The sequence below is a fragment of the Heteronotia binoei genome, chromosome 1 (assembly GCF_032191835.1).
Source record: "Heteronotia binoei isolate CCM8104 ecotype False Entrance Well chromosome 1, APGP_CSIRO_Hbin_v1, whole genome shotgun sequence".
In the NCBI taxonomy this organism is placed as follows: domain Eukaryota; kingdom Metazoa; phylum Chordata; class Lepidosauria; order Squamata; family Gekkonidae; genus Heteronotia; species Heteronotia binoei.
The window spans coordinates 107,061,712-107,089,618 of record NC_083223.1 but is presented as its reverse complement, the minus strand read 5'-3'; the positions used below and the strand labels follow the sequence as shown (position 1 = coordinate 107,089,618).

General features: G+C 40.1%; 2 protein-coding genes across 3 annotated transcripts in view; one reads left to right on the top strand and one right to left on the bottom strand.

Annotated features, from left to right (window-relative positions):
* Positions 1-27,907, top strand: part of CEP85L (centrosomal protein 85 like) — a 185,272-nt gene that overhangs the window by 68,231 nt on the left and 89,134 nt on the right. For both annotated transcript variants that reach the window (XM_060238619.1, XM_060238626.1), the window contains exon 3: positions 7,619-8,403. In XM_060238619.1, the coding sequence (XP_060094602.1) occupies positions 7,619-8,403 (785 nt within the window). The remainder of the gene's footprint in view (positions 1-7,618; positions 8,404-27,907) is intronic.
* Positions 20,778-26,724, bottom strand: PLN (phospholamban). Its single transcript, XM_060258680.1, has 2 exons — positions 26,566-26,724; positions 20,778-21,270 (listed from the first exon to the last, which is right to left on the bottom strand). Exon 2 carries the CDS (start codon positions 21,163-21,165, stop codon positions 21,007-21,009), a length of 159 nt encoding a protein of 52 aa, XP_060114663.1. The 5' UTR covers positions 21,166-21,270; positions 26,566-26,724; the 3' UTR covers positions 20,778-21,006.

Genomic DNA, 27,907 nt, shown 5'->3' with positions numbered 1-27,907 from the left:
TGGTGAGGGGGGTAAAGGGTATTGTGGATTTTAAAAATCTAATTATATATATCTGGTGGTTTTGGTTTATGGGTTGCTTGCCAATTTTTATTCTTCCAGCAGTGTTTGGTTATGTGTGACCTTGGAAGGAGTTGTTCTAATCTCCTAATTAATGGTTACTCTCAGCTGCACTAGGAGAGTCAGCTTGGGTTGATTTGCTCTTCCGGGATGCCCATTTTTGGTTTGTCATTAGCCAGCTGGAGGGGATTTATACTGTTTCCCAAAACCGCTTTTTTATTACTGTTTTCTTGGAAAAAAGCCGTCCTGCTTACCGGCTGGTGATTATGGTGTGATGTAAGTCGTATTAGTTAGTTATATTTTATAACGTTGTTGTTTTGTTTGCACCAGTCTATTCTAAAACTGCCTGCCAGCTCAATAAAGTAATATTTTTGCTTATCTTTGAGTTGTATTGCCTTGTCTGTCACTGTAAAGAAAACACCTTGTTCTGCCTCAAGCTGAGGGGAGTGTAGGTTGTTACATAAACCCACATCGCTTAAAAAAAACCCGAACATGCTTGATTCAAGGTCCTGATCTCTCCCCTCACCCCCGCACATACCCATGCTCTCTTCTTACCTTCGGCTTGGACTGTGCCACAACAGTTTTGAAATATGAAACGCAACCAGGTCTTGGCCACATGAAAACATAAAGCTGCCTTATAACCATCTCTCTAGTGCAGGGGTGGCCAAACTGTGGCTCAGGAGCCACATGTGGCTCTTTCACACACATCGTGTGGCTCTTGAAGCCCCCACCAGAGAAGGCATTTGTCTCTTTAAACCACTAAGGTTCCTGGGCTAGGACGCCATTGGATCATTCAAACTAGCAGGGGGCATGTGATTGGAACAGGGCAGCAGGGTAAGCTTTCTACATGGGGCTACCCTTGACACTGACTCGGAAACTGCAGCGAGTGCAGAATGCTGCAGCACAGCTGTTAATGGGGCTCCCCCATGGGAGCCCCATTAACAGCACTGGCAACCTATTGTGTTCCGAGTTGGTTTCAAGGTGTTGGTATTGACCTTTAAAGCCTTTTATGGTCAGGGGCCTGTCTCTCTGCGGGATCGCCTTTCTCCACATGTTCCACAGAGAACACTGTGTTCAGGGACAAAAAATCTATTGTCCATCCTTGGACCAAAGGAGGCTAGGTTGCGTTTGACGCGAGTTATGGCCTTCTTGGTGGCAGCACCAGAATTTTGGAATGCTCTCCCGGAGGCCATAAGGGCCCTGCGAGATCTTTCCACTTTCCGCAGGGCCTGTAAGACCGAACTGTTCCGACAGGCCTTTGATATCTAACCGGGAGAGAACTGCCACCCGACATATAGAGTACTAGGTGATCTCCATCAGAAAAGAAGAACTCGCTTATATTGTAGTAATACAGCACCACGAAATGTTTTTAAAGTCTTAAATTGTAATTATGTTTTATTGGTTTTAACTTGTGAATTTGAATGTTGTCAGCTGTCCTGAGTCCGCTTGCGGAGAGAACGGGATAGAAATTTGAAGTAATAATAATAATAATGATTTAAAGTTCAAGTTGCTTTCTTTCCACCTCTCCCTCCCTGCTCCCTCCCACCATCTATTTTCCTTCCTTCTCTCAGGCATCTGATGTTTGTGTCTGGTGGCTCTCACACTTTTGACATTTATTCTATGTAGTTCTTATTTAAGCATGTTTGGCCACCGCTGCCCTATTGGGTCCCATCTAACCCCCTCCCTAAAACTGCAGGAACACCTGCAAGGAATTTTCCTCTGTGTGTTGTGCTTGGGGGCTGCATTGTGGTTGCACCCCCCCACGTCAGAATTCCAAAGATACCCACGAGCTCAAAAAGGTTGGAGTGCCCTGTTATCTCTCTGAAGGAGGCCCAGTTAGGGTTACCAGGTTTGGGTTGGGAAATACCTGGAGATTTGGGGGAAGGTGCCTGAGTTTGGGGAGAAGAGGAGCTTCAATGAAATATGACTCCAAAGTCCACCTTCCAAAGCAGCCACCTTTCCAGGAAAACTGATCTTTTTTCACCTGGAGATTCATTGTAATCCCAGGAGGTTTCCAGCCACCACCTGTGGGTTGGCAACCCTGTTCTGCATCCATGCTCAGAAGGGTATAATGCCACAGGGTCCACCTTCCAAAGCAGATATTTTCTCCAGGCGAACTGACCTCCATCACCTGGAGATCAGTTCTAAAAGCCAGCAACCTCCAGCTACCACCTGGAGCAGGGGTGGCCAAATTGTGACTCGGAAGCTACAGATGGTTCTTTCACAACTATTGTGTGGCTCTCGAAGCCCCCACCGCCCCATTGGCCAGCTTGGAGAAGGCATTTGTTTCTTTAAATCCTTCTCTAAACCAAGCCACTCAGAACCCTCCCTGTGGGCATGTGCACTCCCTGCCCCCCCCCATGCACGAGGCTCGACTCCCCCCCTGTGGCCCCCCCACCTTCCCTCCCTCCCTGGAGCTACAATGCAACCATGCTCCGTGGCCCCCCTCCTCCTCAGAGGTGTGCCGAGCTGCGTTGCACCGAAGCTGGACCCTACCGGCTTCCATGTAGTCAGCGCACCTTCTAACTCTTTGAAGCTGGAAGTGAGGGGGAGTGAAGCTTTCTCCTGCATGGACTTCAAAGAGTTAAAAGGCATGCCGGCCACATCAAAGCCGGTAGGGTCCAGCTTCGGTGTAGCGCAGCTCGGCACACCTCTGAGGAGGAGGGGGGCCACGGAGTGTGGCTGCATTGCAGCTCCGGGGAGGGAGGGAAGGCGTGGGGGGGAGCCAAGCGGCATGCGAGGGGGGGCGAGGGAGTGCGTGTGCCCACAGAGAGGGCTTTAAGTGTCGTCTCTGTAACCCGTGCCATAGGTTCACCACCACTGATCTAGATGGCCACCGGTTGAAAGAGGATGCTTTGCTACATTGATACAAAGGGTATATGTTAGGTTTTTACATTATGCTATGTGGGTAGCCATTTCGTGCATCTTTTCTGCCACAGAGAAGTATCTCTCAGTACTGCATCACCTAAGTTTACATACCTACCTTTAGTGCTGTCTTCAGAGATTGCACTTTGTTTTCCCAACTGGGGAAATGTAGAAATGCTGTGGCAGATGCATGCATGTGCACTCTGTGCTCTGGCTTTAAGGGCATTGAGAGTAAGAAAAAAGTCGTTTTGTTTTCTTCCTGGGGAATGTGATGCAGCATGGATGCAAATTGTGACTATTCCAGGCTAGTTAAACAAATGCAGTGCTGTACTGTGGCAGAGGTGATGGTAAAGGGGGAGATGGAGACACAGAGAACCACTCTCACTTAGGCTGTGTGGTGTGTGTATGTAATCTTTTACAATTCTTTCTACATCTCTAATGAACACAACCAGTTTTGCTGTCTTATTATGTGTGTTGTTTAGTTTAAAATGAAATCAGCTAAGTGTGTATTTACTGATCAGAGTAAACTGTCAAACAGAATTAAATCCATACAGGTCCAATAAATAGTCTTCCAAATAGCCCACTGGGTAGCAATGCCAGTCCTGAAGGCTTTGGGAGAGAGGTAGACATTTACCAACAAAATTTATTTTGGGCTGGTGGCGGTCTTAACTGCCATTGCCAGATTTGTGGGGCAAGGGGGAAGAGGAGATGGTTTGCCCAAGTTATTTGAAATAAAGCAGAGTAGACCCCCATAGGGCCACCCTTTTAGCCTCTCTGCAGGCAAATTAAGTGAAGATTAAGATTTTGAGTAGCCTCTGCAAAAACTGTGTTGTGGATGTAGCAAATTTTCATTTTACTGTGATTTGTAATTCTTAAATTTATTCTATAGTGTATCGCCTAGCGGCTGATAAAATTGAACTTGAAAACCATAGAGGCAGTTACTCCTGTGGTTGGCAAGCAGCTTCTTGAACAAAAACAGTTTTGGTTTTTTTTGCTATGTGTGGTGTTACGATTTAGATTGAAATCATCCAAGTGTGCATTTACACAGGCTTCTCAATAGGGCATTAATTTAATTATGACTGAATAGATGACAGTACTGATAACTGAACTTTTGAACAATGCCCATAGTGTCTTTTCCCTCTCTTGCCACTGTTTCAGTTGGTATGTAGGAGACATGTTTGCCAGAGCTCTTGTAGTTCTGCAAACAAACATTTCAGTTCCAAGTTTTAATTGATTGCCCAGTTTGATTAATTAAATTAAAACTTTTAATTGAAGATTGGCTTTCCTTCTTTCACCCCGCTTAATTGATAGAAATGAAAATAGCTGAAATCATTACCACTGCAATCTTCAGTAGAGTCTTTCACCCCGCTTAATTGATAGAAATGAAAATAGCTAAAATCATTACCACTGCAATCTTCAGTAGAGTCACACCATTCTAAGTCCATCGAACTCATTGTGTTTGAAAGAGTACATTTCTACTTAAGATTACACTTATCTTCACAGTTTGGTGTAGTGGTTAAGTGTGCGGACTCTTATCTGGGAGAACCAGGTTTGATTCCCCACTCCTCCACTTGCACCTGCTGGCATGGCCTTGGGTCAGCCATAGCTCTGGCAGAGGTTGTCCTTGAAAGGGCAGCTGCTGTGAGAGCCCTCTCAGCCCCACCCACCTCACAGGGTGTCTGTTGTGGGGGAGGAAGGTAAAGGAGATTGTGAGCCGCTCTGAGACTCTTCGGAGTGGAGGGCGGGATATAAATCCAATTTCTTCTTCTTCTTCTTCTTCTGTAATACTACTGATAGGTGTTCTGTATTTTAAGCCAATGTGGGTTCAGTGTTTGAATCTAATTTCAAATGTTATCTTCTTATCTCATGAACAAAAACACATTAGAGAGTGCCTTTTCTTGTTTTTTTTTAAATTACTTTATAGGTTGCGGTTCTCACTGAGACTAAAGGTGAATTGTAGAGTGTAAGTCAAAGACCTGAATGAGACATCTGAAACAAAACATATACAGAGTATTAGACATGATGTGTTAAACAGTACAGAAGATGGTATTACAGGTTGTCACATAAATGCTCAAATGAAATGTCCTATTTTCAGGATCCACAAAAAAGGGCTATCATTGAGGTTTTGTATGGATACAAAATTAGAAAGCCTTGGATAGAGTGATTTATTGGTTTGTGTTAGAGCCACAGTTGTAACACCTACATAGGATGATGATTCAAGTAAATGGAAACACTTTTTAAAAGCCTTCTGTATAGGAGCAATATGAACAGCTTGTGGGAAGGTTGAGCCTTCTGACGCAGTAGAGGCTAAGATTCTAATGCCAGGATTAGCTGCTTATTTTTGGTTGTCTGCAGGCTTTGATGCACAGTAGCAGTTGCTGGGCATCAGAGATCTGCCACTCAGATTCTAGTAACCTCTGCCTCACCTTTGTTAATTTTAACTTGTTCATCTGTCTAGGAGCACTGGCACCTTGGGTTTTCTGTAAGCCTACCAATATTTCAGGTTGAGGATGGAGCCAGAACCAGATAATAAAAACAGTAGCAATATCTTTTACTACATATTTTGCTGTTTTTCTGTATATAGCAGGAGTGGCCAACGGTAGCTCTCCAGATGTGTTTTGCCTACAGCTCCCATCATCCCCAGCCATTGGCCGTGCTGGCTGGGGCTGGTGGGAGTTGTAGGAAAAAAACATCTGGAGAGCTACAGTTGGCCACCCCTGCTATATAATATACCTGAGTCTGCCTGAAAGACTCAAGTGATTTTAGAAGCACAACAGTTGATATTTGCCAATATTTTATCATAAAAGAAAAGAGTATTATTTATCACCCATAGCTGAACTGAAGAATATTGTTCAAGGAAAGGAAAGGTCCCCTGTGCAAGCACCAGTCATTTCCAGCTCTGGGGTGACATTGCTTTCACAACGTTTTCACGGCAGACTTTTTACGGGGTGATTTGCCATTGCCTTCCCCAGTCCTTTTCACTCCCCCCCCCCCCCAGCAAGCTGGGTACTCATTTTACTGACCTCAGAAGGATGGAAGGCTGAGTCAACCTTGGGCCAGCTACCTGAATCCAGCTTCTGCCGGAATTGAACTCAGGTCGTGAGCAGAGAGTTCAGACCACAGTACTGCAGTACTTCTGCTTTATCACTCTGCGCCTTGGGGCCGCTATATTGTTCAAAGATGCATGCAAATTCAAACTAATTTCAACTTTCTCATACCTGTCAGGTCCCCTGTGCTACAGAAGAATACCTGAGTGTTAAAAACAATTCTTGAAAGTCTTTCCAGACCGTGTTTTGAAAATTTTTAGAGAGAGTCAGCTCTTCAAAGTTGTTCTGCCATTTTCATTTGAATAATACAAAGTTTCTGCTATTGAGACTACTTTTAAAGTCATTTTTGTTTCTGTTTGCAATGTAATTTATGATGTAAAGTTCAAATCTGTTGTGTCTTTAGCTGTCCTAAGTAGGTGTGGTAACCAGGGTTTTTTTTTCTTCCCCCATATCTCTGCCACTGATGCCCTTGGAGCATTGAAGTTTAGGTGAAACCACCCCTCTAAGATTTAGCTTCCCCAAGCTCATGTTTAAAGAAAAACAACTAAGTTATATTTAAACAGTGGTTTAAAACAGGGTTTTTAGGTATCTAGGAAAGAGAAATCTCTGCAGTGTTATTATAGCGCTATAAGCATCCATAACTTACAAGAATGTACAGTGTAACAAATCTGATATCCTTTTGCATACATAATTATTTAAAGAATTCTATTCTTACACATAAACTAGTTTAGGGCAGGGGCGTTGAACTCATTTATTATGAGGGCCATATCCAACATAAATGTGACATTGTCAGGCCATGAGTGTCATAAAATGTAATGCTAGGTAGTAGAAATATAAATTTCATAAAGGACACAGAAAAACGCAACTAAAGATTTTAAAAACATACTTAAAACATTAGCACTCGTTAGTTTTTTTGTATCTCTCCTGGGCGATCCAGGGAACTGGGCTAAGGAAGCTCTGGGCTCTTTCCTTCCCTCCCCAGGGGACCCGCAGGTGGGGGAACCTCAGCCAATAGAAGAAAAAAGGGCTTGGCTTAGCAGCTCTGCTGTGCAATTGAGAGAACCTGGCAAAGCAAGCTATTCCTTCCCCCCTTCCTCCTCAAGGAAGGAGCCTCATCCTGTGGAAAAAATAGAGACTTTGCGGCTCCTGTGCTATTGAACAAGTCTGGCAAGGGAAGCTGTGATGCAGAAGGAAGCAAGAGAGAGGAAGGAGGAAGCATATGACAGTGAGTTGCTTGCAGGCCTGATAGGAACCTTACAGGGTCCTGATTTGGCTCCCGGGCCACATGTTTGACACCCTGGGTTTAGGGTACTTTATTTATTCTGGGACTTGTAACTCTGTCTGTAAGTTTAGTTAAATGCATGTAGGTATTATAATAAGAATGGAAACTCAGAGGAGTTAGTTTAGTGTTGAATGTCTGTTAAAAGAAAATCCTGAAGCGGACTATTTGGTAAAACTCCCCACAACCACCAGACCAAAAATACCTTGTAATTGGTCAGTGTATTAAAGTTATGGATTCCTAAACATATGAATTTTTAAAACATTCTTAGCTGTGTCAGCATATTGTCTTTCATTTCTTGAGATGAGTAACATTGATATGTTTTGTTTGTGCTGTGCTCTACTCACATGATGACAATCTTTCTCCCCAGATCATTCCACCTCAAGTGGTACTTCCTCGTTTAAGCCCAGCCGTTCACTGGTGTCAATTCCTACTGCCCATGTGATGCCGTCTAATGCCAGCTCTTCATTTTCCAAACACAGGGAACCTTTCAAGTCTGATGGTTCAAAGTGGAGTATGAGCCTTTTGAGGAATGCTGAAATCAGGCATCAGGGCATGCTGGACAGTCCTCTTGACATGAAGGACTTAAGGCCTGTAAGGAAATGGTCATCTTTATCTAAGCTAAGCACGCCTGCTACCTGTAGCCAGGATCGAAGTATTCACTCAGCAGAGTTCAAAACCAGTATGGATAAAATGGGAAGAGAAGAAACTGTGGCACTGCAGTTAAGAACAAATGGGACAGGCTGCTTGCACAATAGTATGGAACTACTCAAGATTGAGGACAGAGACATGGGGAAAAAAAGGAACTCTACCTTGGACTGCAAATACAAATTTGAGAGTTGCAGCAAAGAGGACTTGGGTGTTCCTGACCCTTCAGACAGGAGAAATGCCTTAGACATGACCTATAGTGCCTTACCAGAAAGTGAGCCTGCTACATCAAACTGTGAGGTTTTTGGACAAGGCTATATACCTTTAAGACCACAGGCTGTGAGTGGGATTCCCATTCAGCCTTCCGAGAGGACTCAGAGGTGGCTTACTGAACAATTTCATACAAATCCTCCAGATTTCAGGTCTTCTGAAGGGTCGTGTAGTTTATCCTCTTGGCAGTTACAACAGCTTGAAGAACTTAGAGCTGGAAGTGAATATCCTCTGCAGGTAAGGAAAGCAATGTGGTGTTTGCTGCCACCATGTGGATAGAAAGACAGATGACATCAAACAGCATGCTATTGACTAAAGTAAAGGCCCTTTAAATAATGTGTGGTACAGCATGTATATTCTAAAGACTGTTATTTTTTTTTCAAGGTGATGTTTATAGATTTTATTCACTTCATTCTCTTCCTTTTTTCCAGCTTTGCAGAGATTCTTGATTTAGGGGTATATATGCACCTTAAATATTAACATATTTGTGGCTAGATCCATATGCAGCCCATTGCATTCTATAGCAGCCTTATTCTCAAGCCTTGTTAAAGTTGGTGGGGCTGAATCATGTCTGGCACTGTGTTAGAGTTTGGCCATCACCTAATTTTGACATTATGAGTGAAGGAAGCAGTTAAAACAAAAAAGTGAAATTACTTTTTATCAATAACCATTGCACCATGTATGGTGCTTTCTGTTCAGATACCCATGTCCTGTATCTCATAAAATACTCTTTACTAATATCACAGAAACAAGGCTTCTAAATTTTTGTTATATTAGATCATAACTCATTTGAGCAAAATTTTGGCTCTTCAATATTTTTGGCATAGATGTTTTTTACATGATGTAAACATCAGTCCAGGTAACTCCAAATATGAGTGTTCCAGATATAATTTATGTAACCTTTCAGAGAGTTTCACACACATTGAACAACAATTCTATAAAGTAGGCCAGCATTATTACTTATGTAGTTTCTATAATAGGATTTTAAGTGAATGTGGAAGATGAAACAGCATATTGAAGGGAAGAGAGGTGTCTAAATGATTCTGCATGTGAAAATTATCATGTAACAAGTAAATTTATATTGATGCAGCAATGTAAGGTAATTCAGTATTTTTATAGTTTATCTTTCGAGGAGATTGTGAGTGAAGGAGAAAACACATGAATATAGTATTGGAGATCTTTCAGACCCTGTAGAAATTAACAGGTCTTATAGGTATATCACCCCAGTTCCAAGGTGCCACTGTACTATAAACAAGAAGGGCTGTGTAACATTATACAGTTGTTGTTAAATGTGGCTTATTGTTAATTTAAACTGAGAACAGATATAATTAGCAGTTTACTGAAGTTGATAAAAAGATCACACTTTCCATATATCCAATATGTAGGGCTAATAAAAATGCTACAATATCGCTGTAACGTCAGCGCAGAAGATGCATCAATTTAAAAGTATGATGCAAGTTATCTTAATATATAAAAAGTTAATTATATATCGGGACGGGTCTTACCACAACACAAATATTTGACAAAAATTTCTGCACAGCCCCAGATGCAGTTACCCATAGGTAAACTCAGCATTTGCAGAGTAGCCTAAACTAAAAACCTAAGTTTCATGATCTGATTAGTACCACACTCCCTCAGTTTCTCTATCTAAAGTCAATTTAGAAAGATACAAAAAAATGTAACATGAAAACTGATTACAGACTCAGACTGATTACAACAGTAATCCTCGCCACTGACCTAAGTTATATTTCCGAAAGTCTTTTTTGAAGTTATGTAGTTTAACCCTGCTAAAGAACATTTTGCTAATCATATCTGTTCTTAGTTTAAATAAATAATAAGACACACTTAACAACAACTGTTAAGGGTGTTTGGCTATTATCTAGAAATTTTGTCTTCTGTTGGTACAGGAGTGAATGCTTTTGCTGCTGGAAATGGTTCTGCCATGGCCTATTATGCACAGGTGGTTTCCCTCACTTTCACTGTGCCTGTGCATTGAGTTGTCTTTGTTGTTCTGCATTGATTTTCCTCCCTTTGGTGCTCATTTCACTTCTTGGTCACTTTTTTTTGGGGGGGGGGGGTTCTGGGAGTGCTTTTGTGTCAATTTCCTCTTGTTTTGCTTCCAAGCTGAAGGTAATTTTTAAAAGCATTCAGATTTCTCAGATTTTCCCCTGCCCTTTTGCTGCCCATTGAAGGTCATTTCCTGCTCACATTGAGGTTGTTCCACCTGCTCTGGACCTTCTGCCATCTTCCCACCCTTCTTTGGTGTACAAGGTCCATTTCCTCTTCATTTTTAATTTTTTTTACAAGTGGCATGAGTCTAGTGATATGAAACTGTTGCTAGTCTGTTTGCTAAATTAAAAAAAAACTAAACCAATGGGGAAAAATTTAGAAGGAGCTATGCGAGGTTAGGTTCCCTGCTGATATTAACTTGAAAGGGGGATCGGAGAGGAGGTAAATGGCAGTGTCCCCAGGGCAAAAAAAAGGATTTCAGTGCTGCATACAAACAAGAGTGGGAGGAATAGTCAGTGCTGAATTAAATTGACATGAGATGTAAAGAGGGAGACACACACTGGGATGGAAGTCTAAAGCTGAAAACATTTTTCATTTTTTCCCTTTAATACTTTAGTGAACAAAAAAATTGGGGGGGGGGGGGAGTGGGGACCATTTTGACAGTCTCTGGAAGCCTAACAAAATGGTAGCTGAGCCGCATGGACCTTCTGCAGCCCCCAGAACTTAAGAATTGCTTGGAATTGATCCATTTGGAGGAAGAGTACAATCCACACAGGACATGCTTTTTAAAACATTGCCAAGATGAAGACCAGTGTGCAGGATCAAATTAGAGAATCACAAAGAGAAAACCACTCAAATTTGCAAGGAAAAGCAGGGAATTAGTGTTACTATGCAGCTGCACTAGGGCATCAGTGAAACTACAGACCCCCGCCCCCTCCCCCTGCCTTTCAATGTAGTGGCGCAAGACTAAAAAGCTCTCTAGAGGTTCTGCCAGAAGACTCCTCTCCCATACAGATTTTAGACCTGTGCAAAGCGTGGTGGAGTTACAACCAACTTTACACAGGCATGCACATGGGTACACATACACACACAGAGCCCTTGCCTACAATCACAGCCTGCAGTGCCAGGGTCAGTGGGTTCTACCACTGACACTCAGCATGCTCCCCAATATTATGAGATCGTGTGACTTTCCAATTTTTCACTGTGGTCAAAAACACAGCAGAGAATTCCTTAGTGCTTAACAACATGGAAAACAGGTCTTCTCAGCTGTTTGTCAATTTCAGAAAAAGTCTGGTCACTTTCAACAGTGATTTCCCCCCCCCCCCCACCCCACCTTTGTCTGTAGGCCTTTCTGTTCCCTTTCATTCAACAAAATAATGCTAAAATGCATTTACAGAACCTGAACCAGGAGGATTTAAATGGAAAGCACTTACTAGACACTACTGCACAGCAGTGATAGGGCAATTTGCATAGATTAAAAAAAAACTTTGGGCACAACTCCCTCCACATATCACGTGACATTCCACCCCAATTTAGAAAAGTGTGTTTTTAAAATTGTAGTGGCAGGATAAATACACTGGACCAAAAAGAATGATGTGTAACACGGCCACAGAATCCAAAGTGAAGATTAAAAGCTTACTGCTCTGAATATCTGCAGTAAGATATTTGTGTGTAATAGGCCCATGTCCAAAAGGTGGACATGGTGGTCTTCAGAATTAAATGTCTCTCAGTAAGTTGTTCAGTGTTGTCATTGCTAACTCATGATTTGTGAAATGGTTATGAAGGTCTGTGGTTGTTACCCCCAACATAATGCAGGGTGTTTGACTTCTGTAGCATCAACTAGATAGTTAGCCTTGCAAGTGATACCCTGTTTTTGAAAGTGACAGTTTCAATAAGCAGTATATATGTAAACACAAATGTATCACAAAGATGCTCAGTGACATGATATGTAAAGTTCTTGTTGTAAAGTCTCTCTTTTCTGTGTGAAACGTAAATATCTAAATAAGCTAACAAAACTACATTATGTTAGTTAAGGGTAGTAAGGTAACAGCAGCAGAGAGAAAAGAAACCTAAATAGAGCTGTCTGTTGTTTTATGTCTGGTTAAACTGTTTTAACTTGCTGTTGAAAGACTTTTGAAGAGGACTAAATAACTGTCGGCCTAAAGTTAATCGGGTAGCTGTGAGCTTGCTGCCTTGACCTGGGTCATTAGATCTTGGCCCTGGCTAGTATTTGGATGGGAGACTTCTAAGGAACACTAGGGTCATGACATGAAGGCAAGCAATGGCAAACCACCTCAGATGTCTCTGGCCTTGAAAACCCCATTTGTTCACCATAAATCAGCTGTGACTTCACTGCACTTTCCACCCCCACCATGAGCTTGTTGGCTTAAAGCTCCAATGAAGCTTTCAGCAAACATTGAAGTGATTGAGATCTACTATGGAAAATTGGATATGCTTTCATTTAAAGTGTGTGGCTAATATGCTGCAATTGAATAAACTTTGAAAACAACAGGTCTGAATAGCTGTAAAAGTTCCCCATTACTCCCTGTTATTACTCTCTCCCCCTTCCCCAAATAAAAGTCACAGAACTCCTTTCTTGCTTCTGATAAACTACATTTCTCTTTTCCTGTACTTTTTAAACACTTTTTAAAAAATAAGCCACCCTTTTCTCTATATTTTGGTTTTAGAGCTGCAGGGTTTGTTTAGTGTTTTTCTTTCTTTCTGTCCCATTTGCAGAGTCTGTCATTTTACAAATCTGTAATCTATCTGTTCTTTGGTACACATATAAATATAAGCAGTTGGTATATCATGCTGGTGACAATGCTGTAGTTCACCTTCATCCATACCATCAGGTTGTAGCCACTCCAGGACAGGCTTTGGAGTTCTCCACGTACTGTATTGTGGTATAAAAATGCCCACACCAGCAAATCAGCGTTTTTAATTTGTCTGCTAAAAGTGATGGTTTCCTGAACAGCAGTTTGTTGGTTTGCAGGGTCTCTGTATACGTTCACATGGCTTGAAGTCTCAAGTTACCATGTTGGGATACAAGTAAACAAAAGCAATTCACATGAGCTTCACAAGGATGAACATGAGAACAAGAACCAGGAAAATAAGCAGGAAATTGAGTAATAAGTTGAGTCCTCTGTTGGCAGCAAGATCCATTCTGGGATAGCTCTTGTGCGTTTCTTGTATTTGAAACAGAGGCTTTGATTGAGTTCCAGGCTAGTTCAGTTTCAGTGGTAATCGGCTCAGGTATAATACATGTCACATCTTCAGTTCTTGGCTCTATCTGTTCTTTTATTTTCCACCACCTAGGACAAAATGGGTGATGAGTAAAGTAAATAAGCCAGTTTTACCCTTCCACTATCAGAAAACCTGCTCTGAAAGCAGATACAGATGACCATTGGCTAGGTAGTAACTTAACATACACGTATAACCACTTAAATTAGTTGTAGGTATTCTCCTACCAAGTAGTAAGAAGTTTTCCACCAAACAACTGTAATTGTATTGTCAAATTAATGTACTAATTTATTTTTGCATTTATGACCCATTGCATTTATTTTTGCATGATAAAACAACAGTGCCCTCAGGTTCATCTGGTATCTGTATCTATTAGCACTTTTCCATATAACTGAGTATTCACAAGCAGTATTTATTTGAGAAGTTAATTGATAGAACTGGCCAGTTGCTGAGTAAATCCATATGTGGAAACAAGTTCCGCGGTGTACTTGGTTCATAGCACATTATATTACGCAGAAATCTACAAGAGATTAGTTGTATGTGTAGAGCAGCAGCCTCAACATGGTGCCCCGGGGGTGCCACCAACACCCTTCCTGGCACCCACCTTGTGTTTTTAGAAAGTGGGCAGGGCCAGGTGGGGCTTTTGCCCAGCAAGTCTTCTGATTGGCCTTTGGAGAGTTGATTGGCTGTGCTGATTTTTAGAAAACATTTTTTTGGCAATGATTGCTGCCACAGCACAAAGACTGTGTGATTGAAGATAAGCTGTGGCTGCTGTTTGGTGGCTGGCTCCGCCTCTTGCAGAAATCATTTGTGACTCTGCCCACCATGCTGTGTCAGTATTCCAAAGTTCCCACATTCTCAGAAAGGTTGGGACCTTTGATATAAAGGATCTTTCCTTAGAGCAAGGGAGTATTTTCAGACACTCTGATTTTACCCTTTCCTAAAGAGCTGGTGTTGAAAGTATGGTGGTGGTTTCTTCCCTGCTTTTGCCATATCTGCTTTCCCAGGTATGTCTTTCGTGGTGGTAGAGGAGACTATGATACGTTGTTCACAAAACTGGATTCCAGTAAGTTTAGCTATGTATGCTTTTGATCACTTTGAACACCTTTTCATTAGTCTTAATTGATTAAGGATCCTTCTACATGGTATGATCCTGCCAAAATTACTTTATAAAGTCCTGTTGATTTGAGTAGAAGGGCATATGTTTAATTCTCTCACAATGAGTGGGGCTTGTTTTAAAAAACTCTGAACTTTGGATGTATCATCTTTATGAATCATGCAGTGTCCTGCTGAGGCTATGCAAAACAAAAAGTAACACATAAGAGGCTTTTAAAAAAATCCAAATTAGCCTTAAAATGTACTTTTTAGCAAACTGGTAAACTTGTATTGTCCCATAGTTCAGAAAATTACATTGTATGCATGACAAGGTTCACAGTATGCCAACAATTTCTCTGACCTGTGTTGAATATGTTTAATTTTTTGTAACTGACCTACCCATACAACTTAATTTAATATTCTTAATCATTTCCCCATATAGAAAGTGGACTAAAGGAGACTTGTATACATTATTCCAATAAGCAAGTCCGTATTTTATGAGATTAATGACTAGCAACTAATGAATCCTGGGTAAAATCATGACTGAACATAGCTGCCAGTGACTCTACATAAAATAAGTTTCTCTTATTTGAGATTCTGATTGTGATCCAGTTGGCAGCTGTTCCTGGAACCTCCCAAGCAGGAGGGTGGGGTTGTAGGTGACCGACAGGCATGCTGTGCTCATTCTTGCTGCCACCTAGAAGCTTGTGGTAAGGGGGTGTTAAAAGGGGGTGGTATTGTTGGCTTCAGGCCTGTTCTATAGATGAGAAATGCATGTATGTCCCTACATCCTAAAAATCCTCCTCTACTGATTTTGAGGTTGAATATCCATCAAATACCTGGTATAAGTTATTTGATGCTGGTGTTTATCTGATGGCTGGCATCAGATGCATGGCCAGTTATATACCGGGTCCGATACAAAGTGCTGGTTATCACCTTTAAAGCCCTATATGGCCGAGGACCTGCCTACCTGAGGGACCGTCTCTTCCCATATGAGCCCCAAAGAGCACTGAGGTCAGCAGGGAAGAACACGCTGACTATCCCTGGGCCAAAGGAGGCAAAATTACAGAGTACCCGGGCACGGGCCTTCTCTGTTACAGCCCCGTGCCTTTGGAATCAACTCCCGGAGGAGGTACGGGCCCTGCGGAATTTGGACCAATTCCACAGGGCCTGTAAGACCATTCTTTTCAAGCAGGCTTTTGTAGACCGCTGATAGGATGGCTGTTTAATCCACCAACGATTTTATCTAGTGACCCCTGCCATAATATAAAAGTACAGAATAACATCAGGAAGATCACCGCCATTTAAATTATGGAACGACCCAGACAGCTGGAACTGGTTTTTAGATTGTTGTTTTAAAGTATTGTATAATTTAAATGTTGTTTTAAACCTACTTTATATTGTATAATTTTATTGAACTGTTGTTAGCCGCCCTGAGCCTGCCCAGGCGGGGAGGGCGGGATATAAATAAAATTTATTATTATTATTATTATTATTATTATTATTTGTACCTGACTTCCAATTATTTGTTTGATATTTTTAAAGTGTTTGTTTACTGACAGACAAAATGAGGATAAGAGAGGGATAAAGAGTCATTCCCCAAGGTAGATGATGGTCTAATCTAAACTTTAATTACATTTCTAAATCCAAATTTCTTCAATATTAGGCAGTTTCAAGCTTTCCAAAACTTTAATTGTAGCTTCAGTAATGAAAGGAAGAAACACTTTGCTTTCTGTCTGAGTGTGGACAGGACTAGACAATAGTATTAACTAAGAACTTTGAGCCAAATGCAGTGGCATATGTTAATTCTTTCACTGATAGAAACTTGTATCTGTTGCTTATTCTATTGCTTCCAATTGTATTAATGCCATTCTATTCAGTTAGTTGGCATAATTGCTTTCCCAGTAATTTCCTGTCTTCCCTTTTCTCCAGTTTTCATTACAAAGTAATTGAAAACATTGTGTTTGTAATGGTTTTATTTCTTTCTTTGAAAGGTTTTTTAATATTGTTGTATGCTTTTTAGTCAGTGGAATGCTGCTAAACTTTACTGTTCAAAACAGAATGCTTGTGTTGGTGGGATTTTTAAAAAATAAACAACACTTATTTTGATTGGCTGCTGTGTTTGTGGGGTTACTAGCAGTATGCTTGCTAAATTGCGCTAGTGCACACTTGTGCACAAATTTTTAGCCCTTAGCGCATGGCTTTTTGACTGAGCCTAAGGCAACAAAATGCTCCCCTCCTTCCTCCTCTGGGGCTGCTACTGCATGGCAACTTTTTTTCACATGGCTCCCTCAATTATTCAGGAGAGATACAAAGCTAAGCCTCCCTTCCCTCCATTGACTGAGGTCTTCCCCATCCACTTTTGAGGAGAAAGAGAAGGGGAGGGAAAGAATGAGAGAGAGTGCCCATGAGAGACAGAACAAACTCAGAGTCCCATGGCACCCTTAAGACCAACAAAGTTTTATTCAAGGTATAAGCTTTTCTGTGCATGCACACTTCTTCAGAGCGAGGGGAATTCTTCTGGCAAGCACAATTTACATTGCAGTTGCCCTGGTCTGTTGTTTGCTTTGGGTCTCTCTCTCTCTCTTTCTCACATACACACGCAGAGTCAGGGTTCAAAGAGATATGACACTAGAAGAAGAAGAAGATATTGGATTTATATCCTGCCCTCCACTCCAAAGAGTCTCAGAGCGGCTCACAATCTCCTTTACCTTCCTCCCCCACAACAGACACCCTGTGAGGTGGGTGGGGCTGGAGAGGGCTCTCACAGCAGCTGCCCTTTCAAGGACAACCTCTGCCAGAGCTATGGCTGACCCAAGGCCATGCTAGCAGGTGCAAGTGGAGGAGTGGGGAATCAAACCCGGTTCTCCCAGATAAGAGTCCGCACACTTAACCACTACACCAAACTGGCTCTCCAAACTAGGAGTACCCATTTCTTCCCATTCTTCAAAAATTTAGGGGCCCCATGCTTCCTGGTCCATTTTTACTGCTAGTCCTCCTCAGCAGCCACTGAGCAGCAGGCTTTAGCCACAGCAAAAATCCTCTTTTGCTTGAGATTCCTGGAAGGAGGAAGTTACAAGCGTGACTCCTGCATGATGCCACAAGCCTTGTGTGCTGGGCTAGGAAGCCAGGAATGGAATGGTTGCCACACCTGTAGCCTCCAGAGTGGTTGAGTAAACGTTAACATTTGTGACTACAAGCCAAAAGCATCATGATTTCAAATTCCTTCATGGCACTCTGGCCACAGTTTTCCCCCAAACTGACTTCAGTACAGATAGGCCCAACTAACTCTGAACTCTTGCAAAAGCATGTTCTGATCTTGAAGAAAGGGCTGCAAAGCCGACCTTCCTCTTTATTGCAAAGATCCCTGTCTCAGAGTCTAAAGAGTTACATTCAAGTGCAGTTTTTAAAATCTGCCCGTTCTCCTTTTCTGAGCCCAGTCCCGCCTTTCTGTGTAAGGATTTTCTGCCCACCAGCCCCTCCTTCTTGATGATCCTGTCTCCTCTTCAGTTCTGTGCTTCCAAAAGTTGACACAGATCTCAGTGAACATGCAGAGCAGATTTACTTTTTACAGTTACTGTTATTACTTGAATAGCTATCCTGAGCAGGTCTACTTGGAACAACTCAAGTGTTTTCAGTGTGGCTCACACCCAGGATTGTTGTACTGTTAATCATTATACTGTTAATAAATTCACCTTATGTGTTGACTTTTGAGAGTACAGAATAGTCTGCTTCCCTTTTATGGATAATTCTTGCACTGCTTTTTTCCAATGACTTGTTTTTAATATTGTGGTGGTTTTAATGGTAGACCACCTTGAGTCAAGACTCTGAGGAGACAACACAGAAATATCCTAAATAAATAAACTTTCATGAGCCAGATCCCAACAGCAGATGCATGCATTTGTATATGTGTGTCTCCTTAGAAAATCAACACAAACAGTGAGAATTCATTCTGAGATTTCTTTTTTACAAGGTTATGGTAGTAATCTTCTAAAAAACTAACTTATGTGATAGTCAAATGTAGGCTTGCTTACAACTTTAATGCTAGTAGTACTTTTGGCTCACAAAGTAGAAATTTTGCTCACAACACCCCACAGTTTAGAGGGAACATTGGTTACCAGTGCAGTTTCACTCTTCACTTATTTGAACACAGTGGCAAGATCCAAAGTTCCTGTATTTCATAGGATAGGTAAGCTAATTGATGGTGTAACATAGGCATTAACCAGACTCATTTAGTTTATGCATAAGAGGGTATACTCTAGTTACAGCCAAAATAAATAGGAAGAAAGCAAAAACTTGCTTATCACTTAACCTTCAGTTTTATTTTAGGAACTTTGGAGTAAATTACTGTTTCTCAGCATGGGAGAATGAATCAATATATAACATTCTGGTATGAATACATTATCATTGTGTGAAAAGGCTACAATCATGTAATGGGTTATTACCTCAGTTGATACTGTATACCTAGTAAGATTATTGTCTTCCATTTTCTCCCAGTATGATAAAAAGAAGCTTAATGTATGATACAGGTTTTACCCAAGGAGGGTATATTGTATGTGAAATCTGTACATAGCAGACTAGAGGAAATCATCTAAGAAATTCACACAGTAAGAGAACACAAGTGACATATCTGTAATTGATGTATGGAAAATACAGTGGACTAGAGCACCAATTCTGTTGATTTCTGGAGCATATGTATTTTTAGCACTGGCTGAGTTAATAACAGGCCATTGCCTAGGTATTATTCCTGGATAAGGTTGGCACAGGAATTTGTATCAGATGAGTTAAGAAACAGGACAAGAATGCATATAATTCCATGGTGTAATCATGATTGGGAGCATTATGTGTGAACCAATCTGTATATGAAATTGTATTACTGCACTAAGTATATAAATACACACATACTGTGTGATATGGACTTCCTGTGCACTGAAGCCAGGGATTAAAAATTTAGTCTCCTAACTCCAGATGTATGAGAAGAACAAGAAATACATTACAGCAGTCCAAGATACTTGGTTCAAACATTTCTCTACCTTCTATCTTCTGTGAGTAATTCTTTTTAGCTGGAACTCAACACTGCCAAAATGCAAAGCATTGGGTTGAATCCAAGGAGGAATTTCAGGGAGTTTTTTGGGCTGCAGCAGGATGCAAAGGTAAGAAAGCCATGCTCTGTAGACACAAATCATTATGCCCATGGAGTTGCTTCATTGGATCCAAACGTTTGATTGCCCTTTTTTCTCTCCCTTGATATTGGAGAATACTGCTGATGTGTATTTTAATCCATTGTTGCTTGAGGTTCTGCTCAACATTAAATACTCAACTTGTTATATGCTATCTGGGTTGATATCTTCCATCTGCAGACATTTCCATCATTTATAACAAAAAGAGGGTTTGCTGGTATATTTTTTTTCAACCTGGATCAGGCTTTTCAGACAGATTCATTATATAAACCTATAATTTATATATCAGGCAGTTTATGAGCATCACTTCTCTAAAGGATGTTTTAATATATCAGATGAAAATATTAGTCACTTTATCAGTTCATTTTCACCTGTATCTGCTGGAGTTAGCTTTTCACCGGTTGAAAATCTCTAGTTTCCAAGTGAGTTATGAAGGATCTTTCTCTTTGTATTTTAGTTACTTTGATAGGAATTAGCCCACATCCTATATGATCATCATGAACATATTCCATGGTAATTGTTTTAGCAAGGTAATTCTAGCTATGTTTTCTGAAGATAATGTAAATAATGAATAAATATGGACCTTGTGCAGCTCTTGGCAACACAGGAAGCCTGAGGAAGAAATCCGGGGGATTTTTGCCCATTATCTGCCTTTCCTTTAAACAGGAATAAAGTATTCATCTTACATACTCACCAGATTCATATGTGATTTTTTTTTTAAAAGTTTTACATCATGCTTAAGGTTTTAGTCAAAAAGGTGGTGAAACTAGGTTAAGAATTGACAGTTATTGATAGTCAAGATCTTAAAAGTAGGCTTTGCAGATCGTATTCTAAAATGCATAATTGTCCAAGTACGTATGTTGATAGTTCAGTCCTGATAGCATATTTACTATTATAATATAGAACTGAATGAATGAATGGTTGTAATGATATATGAAGCACCTAGAACTAAGGATACAAAATTGGACATATTGTAGCTCTTTGTACCTAAACATCAATTCATTCTCACAGTTAACCAAAGCCCATGCAACATTCACAAAAAACTTCAGATTTTGTTTTGTTTTTTAAGCAAGGTAAATAGTAGCTCATGCATAGGCTTGTGACAGAAGGTTTGAAATCATAGTTCAATACAGGAGCACTTAACATTGTAATGAATGCTAATAATGAATAGTGCAGCTGGTGAGAATCACTTAGTCCAAATGCTGGACCTTCTTGCAACTTTTTCTTTTGCTGGAAGTTTCTTGGTTCCTTTCCTCCTCTGGACGTGCCTTTCTCATTGTATAGCGATGTGAAGATCAATCAAAGAAACGGGACTTCAGAGAAGCATCACAATGATGCAGATAAGCAAGAGGCATATTAAGATAAGACAGAAATTTACAAAAAGCTCCTGAAGCCTTTGGCGTGTTTGTGGATTCACCTCAATAGTGGAGGCTCTCCTCATAGCGGAGCGGGTTATGTACTGGACCTTCTCCATGACAACAGGAAAGCAGAATAAGGAAGTGGTGCAGATTTTTAAGAAGCAAAGTATAAAGTGCTTAGTATCTTCTCTCTTTTTTTGTTTTAAGAACCTTTTGTGGAGCTAGGAAAAGCAGGAAAGTGAAGTATTAGAAATACAGCAAACAGTGCTTTGACAAAGGCAGATTATTTTCAAGTGGATAGATGTAGTTTGAAATGTTTTCTTAGTGGAAACAAATCTTAATATAAGAAACAAGACTTGTTTTGACAAACACACACACACAAGCACGTACACGTGCACAGTCTCTTATTCTGAATGTTGGTGCGCACTACATGGAAAAGAGCACATGGCAGCAAGTCTACCATGAATTATCGTTGTGAAAACTGTTACTTTTGATGGAGATATGCATGTGTTTCAATGCCTGTTTGCAGACAGATGTGGGGAACCATGATAGCTTTGCTCCAGAAATTTCTATATTACATTGAAGAGACTTGGAAGATAGTGGATATTTTGTTGTGACATATCAAACTGAATTTAGTCCACACATCATTCTTGGAGGTCTGTCAGGGGCTCATTAAACATCCTTTTTATTGCTTCACAATGCAGGTCTTTGTTTTGCTTGGGTTACAACTTGTGTAGGTATGTTTTATATAAATACCCTGCACAACCCCAGTTGGTATGCTTATGTTTTCTTTTAAAATAATGAAAGCTTTCTTGATTCTGGGTGGATACAGTTCAACAGATAATTAGGCATTAAAATAATTGCTTGATACTATAGTCAGTTCTTTTGGCAGGATTATGTTTGTTAGGGGGAAGTAGTATAAAAACAAGGTAGGCGCAAGAATTCTCAAGGGACCTGGTAAAATTTAAACCATTCCTTGTAAATTAATGTGGGTCAACTTATGGTTAAGAGTTTATCCTCCTCTAAGTAGTCTACAGTGAATTAAGTACTAACAGATTTGTATTAAATTGATTCTGTTAACTGTATCTCAGCACATCGCAGACATGCCTCATAACTGATTGACCTCTCTACATTCTTGAGAAGGCTTGGCAGTGTATTTGTTGGTGAAATAGCAATTTGGCAAGCAAAGCAATTACTTCTTTCTGTAGTTGGAAACTCTCTTTTTTGAAAGTATAGGTCTCAAAGTGTTAGGAAGAATTGTCAGGTTGTCATAATGAATGATAAGCGGTCCCGTGATGCAGAGTGGTAAAGCAGCAGTACTGCAGTACTGTGATCTGAACTCTCTGCTTATGACCTGAGTTCTATCCCAGCGAAAGCTGGTTCAGGTAGCCGGCCCAAGGTTGACTCAGCCTTCCATCCTTCTGAGGTCGGTAAAATGAGTACCCAGCTTGCTGAGGGGAAAGTGTAAAAGACTGGGGAAGGCAATGGCAAACCACCCCGTAAAAAGTCTGCCGTGAAAACGTTGTGAAAGCAATGTCACCCCAGAGTCGGAAATGACTGGTGCTTGCACAGGGGACCTTTCCTTTCCTTTTCCATAATGTGAATGAAAGCAGCATTAACTTGTTTCACATGGAGACTATAACTAGGTGTTAATGTTCATTAATAGTTTTGCTTGTAACTGTTAACTTAACAGTAGGAAAATAATTTGTGAAAGCACATTAGAGCATCTCTTTCTTTACTTTCCCATTCAAATGCTAGAAAAGCCCTCCAAAAGAAATGAAAATCAGTTTAATTTCCATCAGATTTGAAATGCGTAGCAGTGATGTTGAAACTATAGTAATTTATTTTCTTGTGCTAGAGGAATGAATTGTTAAAGAAGCAGTTGTATCACTGATATCTGACTTGTTCCTTCTTACTGAATATATTGCAGGCACTTGAAGTTAAATCCCTTGATTCAAATCAGTTCATTTTATAAATACATTTGTAGTAACTTGTCGTTATACAGTAATGCTACATTGAAAGAGACACAGCTGGGTTATGTGTCTTATTGAATACTAATTAAACCAAAATAGAGTTATCCAGCAACTTCACTTGGTTTCTTTGTGATGCATGTAATTTGAGTAACAATAGATAAAAGTCTATGAAAACACTAATGCAAGCTTACTTTGTCTTTTAAAAACCTCTCCTTGGCATAAAATAGCATGGGATATTTTTGGAACTGTTTTATTGATGTTACTGTTTGATTTATTGATTTATTAGGCTCTGTTACATAAAGAAAAAACATAAAAAACCAATTTTGTATGTAGAATAAAGTTTGAGTCCAATGGCACCTTTAAAACCAGTTTTATTCAAGGTATAAGCTTTCATGTGCAAGCACACTTCCTCGGGTACTTGGGAAAGCACACGTCCTCAGATTCCTGATATACCTTGCATAGGAAAGTTTATTCATTGAATTAAACTTTGGTGGTCTTAAAGGTACCACTGGCCTCAAACTTTGTTCTGCTGTTTCAGATCAACACAGCTACCTACCTGTATCTGATTTTGTGTGTGTGTTATCCCTGAAAAATTTGGGGAGGGAAGGTGGCTCAGTGGTAGAGCATCTGCTTGGGAAGCAGAAGGTCCCAGGTTCAATCTCTGGCATCTCCAAAAAAAGGGTCCAGGCAAATAGGTGTGAAAAACCTCAGCTTGAGACCCTGGAGAGCCGCTGCCAGTCTGAGAAGACAATACTGACTTTGATGGACCAAGGGTCTGATTCAGTATAAGGCAGCTTCATATGTTCATCATAGTTTCCTATCAATGAATAGTTTCTCTAAGGGTAATTCGTACAAGAATTCTTATATTTATTTAAAGCATTTCTGTTCTGTTTGGTCCCAAAGCAATGCAACTCAGGTTCAAAACACAAATGAGGTGCAGGTTTTGAAACATCAGGCTTTCCAAATGCAGCCTGACTTACAGTGTAGATATTTCAGACTGCTCACAAGATTAGAGTGCATATTCACAATGATGTAACAACAAAAGCCACCTTCTGGTAGGAAAAAGCAATTACTACATCTAATAGTAAACTAATTGGCCTCATTGTGGAGCAAACCTGCCCTCCCACCCACTATGCAGTAATAAAGAAAAATAGGACTTTGTAAATTAACAAAAAGAAAAACCATGTAAGGAGAGCCCAGTGTGGACTTCATATGCCCTTGGAAGAAAGGCCTGTTGAATTAAGAATGGGGTGAAGGGCAAAGAAAAAAAATCAATTTGCCCAAGTCTGTTTTTATCCTGCCCTTCGATGGAGCTCAGTGCACCCTACACTCTTTTCTTTTGATATTCTTGTATATTTAATGTGTGTGTCTGCACCTGGAAGTCATGTTGACCTCTGGTGACGACCCCTATAGGGGGCCTGGATGATACTCACAGCGGTGGCTGATTAAAGCTTGACCCTGTCCTCTTAACTGGGTATTTCAAGGAGGTTCTTCCATCCATGTACTAACCACAGTCACCCCTGCTTAGCTTCCAAGATCTGATGAAATTAGGCTTGCCGGGGCTATCCAGGTCAGGGCACATCTGTACTGTTTACCATCCCCTGTTTAATCTTTACAATATCCCTGTGACGTAGGTGAGCCAAGTGTATGTAACTGGCTCAAGGTCAGCCAAAAAGTTTTGAGGCAAAGTAGGGATGCAAATATAGGTCCCTGAGAGCTTAGAAAATCCTAGAGGGGAAGATTTTTTGTGAGGTGATTTTCATATTATCCTTCCACTCATAGATATTACTGTGCCTCAACTCTGATTATGACCGGAGTGAAAGTCAGCATCTAAATAGTGCTAGATGAAAAAACTGTTAGGAAGAAGAACTAGAAAAAAATTATCCTGTTGATATGATGCATTTATGAATGGTGATTTAATAGATTCAGACAATCTTTCCACAGTATCATTTATAATTTCATTTTAAATATATACCCTTTAAAAACTAGTCAGTGGCTGCTGTTTTCTTAGACCACTAAAGGTCATCAGTCTATTGGTGATTTTTTTAAAACCTGAAATGTAGACATAGGCCTACATTGATGATTTTTTTGTGTGTGTTATGATATAAAATTTTCGGTAATCTTTTGGAATTTACTCAGTGCAGAGGGGGGGTGTTTTGGTGGAAATACGACTTTGTTCTAAGAATATGGTTAATTCTTTACTGATGCAATAGTAGCACCTCAAATTTCTCCAATAATATATGACATTTAGATAGATATGAAAAGGAAAATCTACATGGTAAGCCTGGACTTCAAGGCTCTGAATAATTGTGTTCTTTTCTTTCCAGTTTTGGCATTGTGTTTATATTTACAATAGTTTTAAATTTTGATCAAATGCTTCAGGAGTTGAGAAGATTGCGTATTATCTATAAAATGTACATGGTGAAATATATTTGGATCCTGGGTGAAATTTCGAAGAATGACTGGAATCCTGTACAAGATTAGAGTACTTAATCCATGTGCCTTCAATGGGATTTAAGCAGCCTGAACATGCCGGATTGCAGCCAGTGGCCAGGATCCAAAGAATCATGCGACTAGTTATGTATGCCCAGCAATGTTTGGGCTTATGTTTCTTCAGCAGCACCTCCCCACACACATTCATCATGCCAAATGCTTTCAAAAGTGTGGGGGCTTTCATAAACAATTTACAATATAGCACAGTGGTCCGCTTATTAATAGAAAAAGTAAAAAAAAATACCCTTGGACAAATGTGAGCCTATTGGGTTGTCTAAATCTCAATCAATATATTATATAGTTCACACATAAACCACAAATATAAAATATACTGGATTCAGTTGGTTGGCTTCAGTTTAAAGAGAAAATTAGTGAGAATCCGGATTGAAACTAGGCATGCATAATTGTTTAACTGATGATACGTACTGAATAAGAATTGGGTGTGTAAACTTTTTCAACATGAAGTCAATATAATTTGTGCTCTTGATTTTAATTTGACAAGAATATCATCTTGTGCTTCCAGAAACTTACTTCCTCTCTCACCAAGACACAGAGAGAAAGTGCCTCTGAGCAGCAGCATGTTAGTTACAAACAGAAACTGAAATGTAATCCCCTTAATGTTAAAATTCCTTTGATGGGAGAATGCTTATGATTTCGTTTGAGTGAGATACATTTAAAGAAAAACTAAGAGTAGGGTAAAACTCATAATAAAAACAGAAATGTGGAGGAAAATGGGGAAAGCTGGTTTTTATACAGTATTGTTTAATTGCTCCTTTCCAAAGAACTGAAATATAGCTTAATAAAGTTTTAGTTTTGTTTGTTCTGCCATGGTATATTCCACCTTCCTCATAACACTTGATTAGCCTGTTTCTTTCACCTAGTCTAAACAGAAAGAGTTGAAATAACTGTGGTTTTAAAAGTAAAACAGAAGGCAAATAGATATTGAATGATCTTTTCTCAACAAAAGTTATATAGGCTTAAAAAATAGGGTAGTTAAGAAAATCACAACTCCTAATATATCTATATTTGTTAAAAAGCAAATTCCCTTACCTCAGCTGCCAGTGGTTACTGAATTATATGCGGTTTTGCTGTGGAAAACTGTAAGATGTCTCCGTCACCCGGTTTGTGGGAACAAGTGGAGTTGGTGGAGGGAAAAAATAACAAAAGTTTCATAGGCAGGGCTCATGATGTCATTCAGGAATGTGGCTTTAGTGATTGGTTATAGCAAGGCCTTTATAAGAATATGGATGTTGCACAGCTGACCTCATTAGAGCAGCAATGTTTAGTTCATGAACTGTCATGAAAGGAAGAGAGTGAAAAGGAGCCCTTGTGTCTGCAAAGCAAAGAACCCCAACAGGCTAATGATAGTGAATTTGGGAGTAATGAAGAATAATATAGTGTACCTCCTTTTTTTAGTAACTTTTAAGTAACTGTTCTTCAAAACTGTAGGTAGAAATGAAAAACTGGAAACACCTTGATTTGTTCTCTATGTGTCAATTTCCTGTGGTGACTAGAACCACAATCCCTCCAAAAGTATAACCAGCTTTCTACATCAAGTGAGGCTTTTTGATTCTGTTTCTCAGCACATGGGTGATGAGTAAGGCGCACACCAATGTGCCACATCCCTAGCTGCTTTTGAAAGTTGGAGTTTAGAAAAAAAAGATTTTGAACTGTTCTGGGTATTTGCTGTTCAAAGGTGAAAACTGAAAAACTCATTTCGCAGTGTGTCTGTAGTAGCTCTTTGGGTTGTGACGCAGATGTTAGTCAACAGTGTGCAGAAAGAAGTAAACAAGATATCATTAATTTGTCATTTCTGGCTTGGATGAATTTGAAAGAGTATTTTTGTAAAGTATTTTTAGTAAAGTAGTTTTATTGTTTTACCTTTGTGACATACTTTAAAATATTTTGTAAACCTCTGTGCATGCCATGGATAGAATATAGAATATAAACGTTAGATTGGATTAGTGCTTTACGGGCAAATAAGAAAGAGTGAGTCACCTCTTACCATAGGTGATTAGTTCTAGTTTACAGGAGAAGTGTGATGTGAAGTTTGTGTTGGATGATTATTTGGGGGGGGGGGTGATTGTAAGTGGCAGTCCTGTGTACAGTGTTTCCTAGCCCTCCAGACTTTGGTTTCCTATCTACTTCTTTCCTGCCAACAGTACACGGCTCCTCAGTCATTTCTGCCCTGAGCCCTATGAGAGGTTTGCCCTAGTCACATTTCTTTTACTCCCTTCTTTCTTCAACCAGATGTTTCTTTCCACTGTTGTTTCTCAGATTCCTTCTTTAAGCCCTATGCATACCACAGTCTGTATAATTTTGTTTAGACTTTTGACCAACCTCAGTTTTTTGTATACTTGATAGCCTCCCTCCACTGCCTTCTTGACATGAA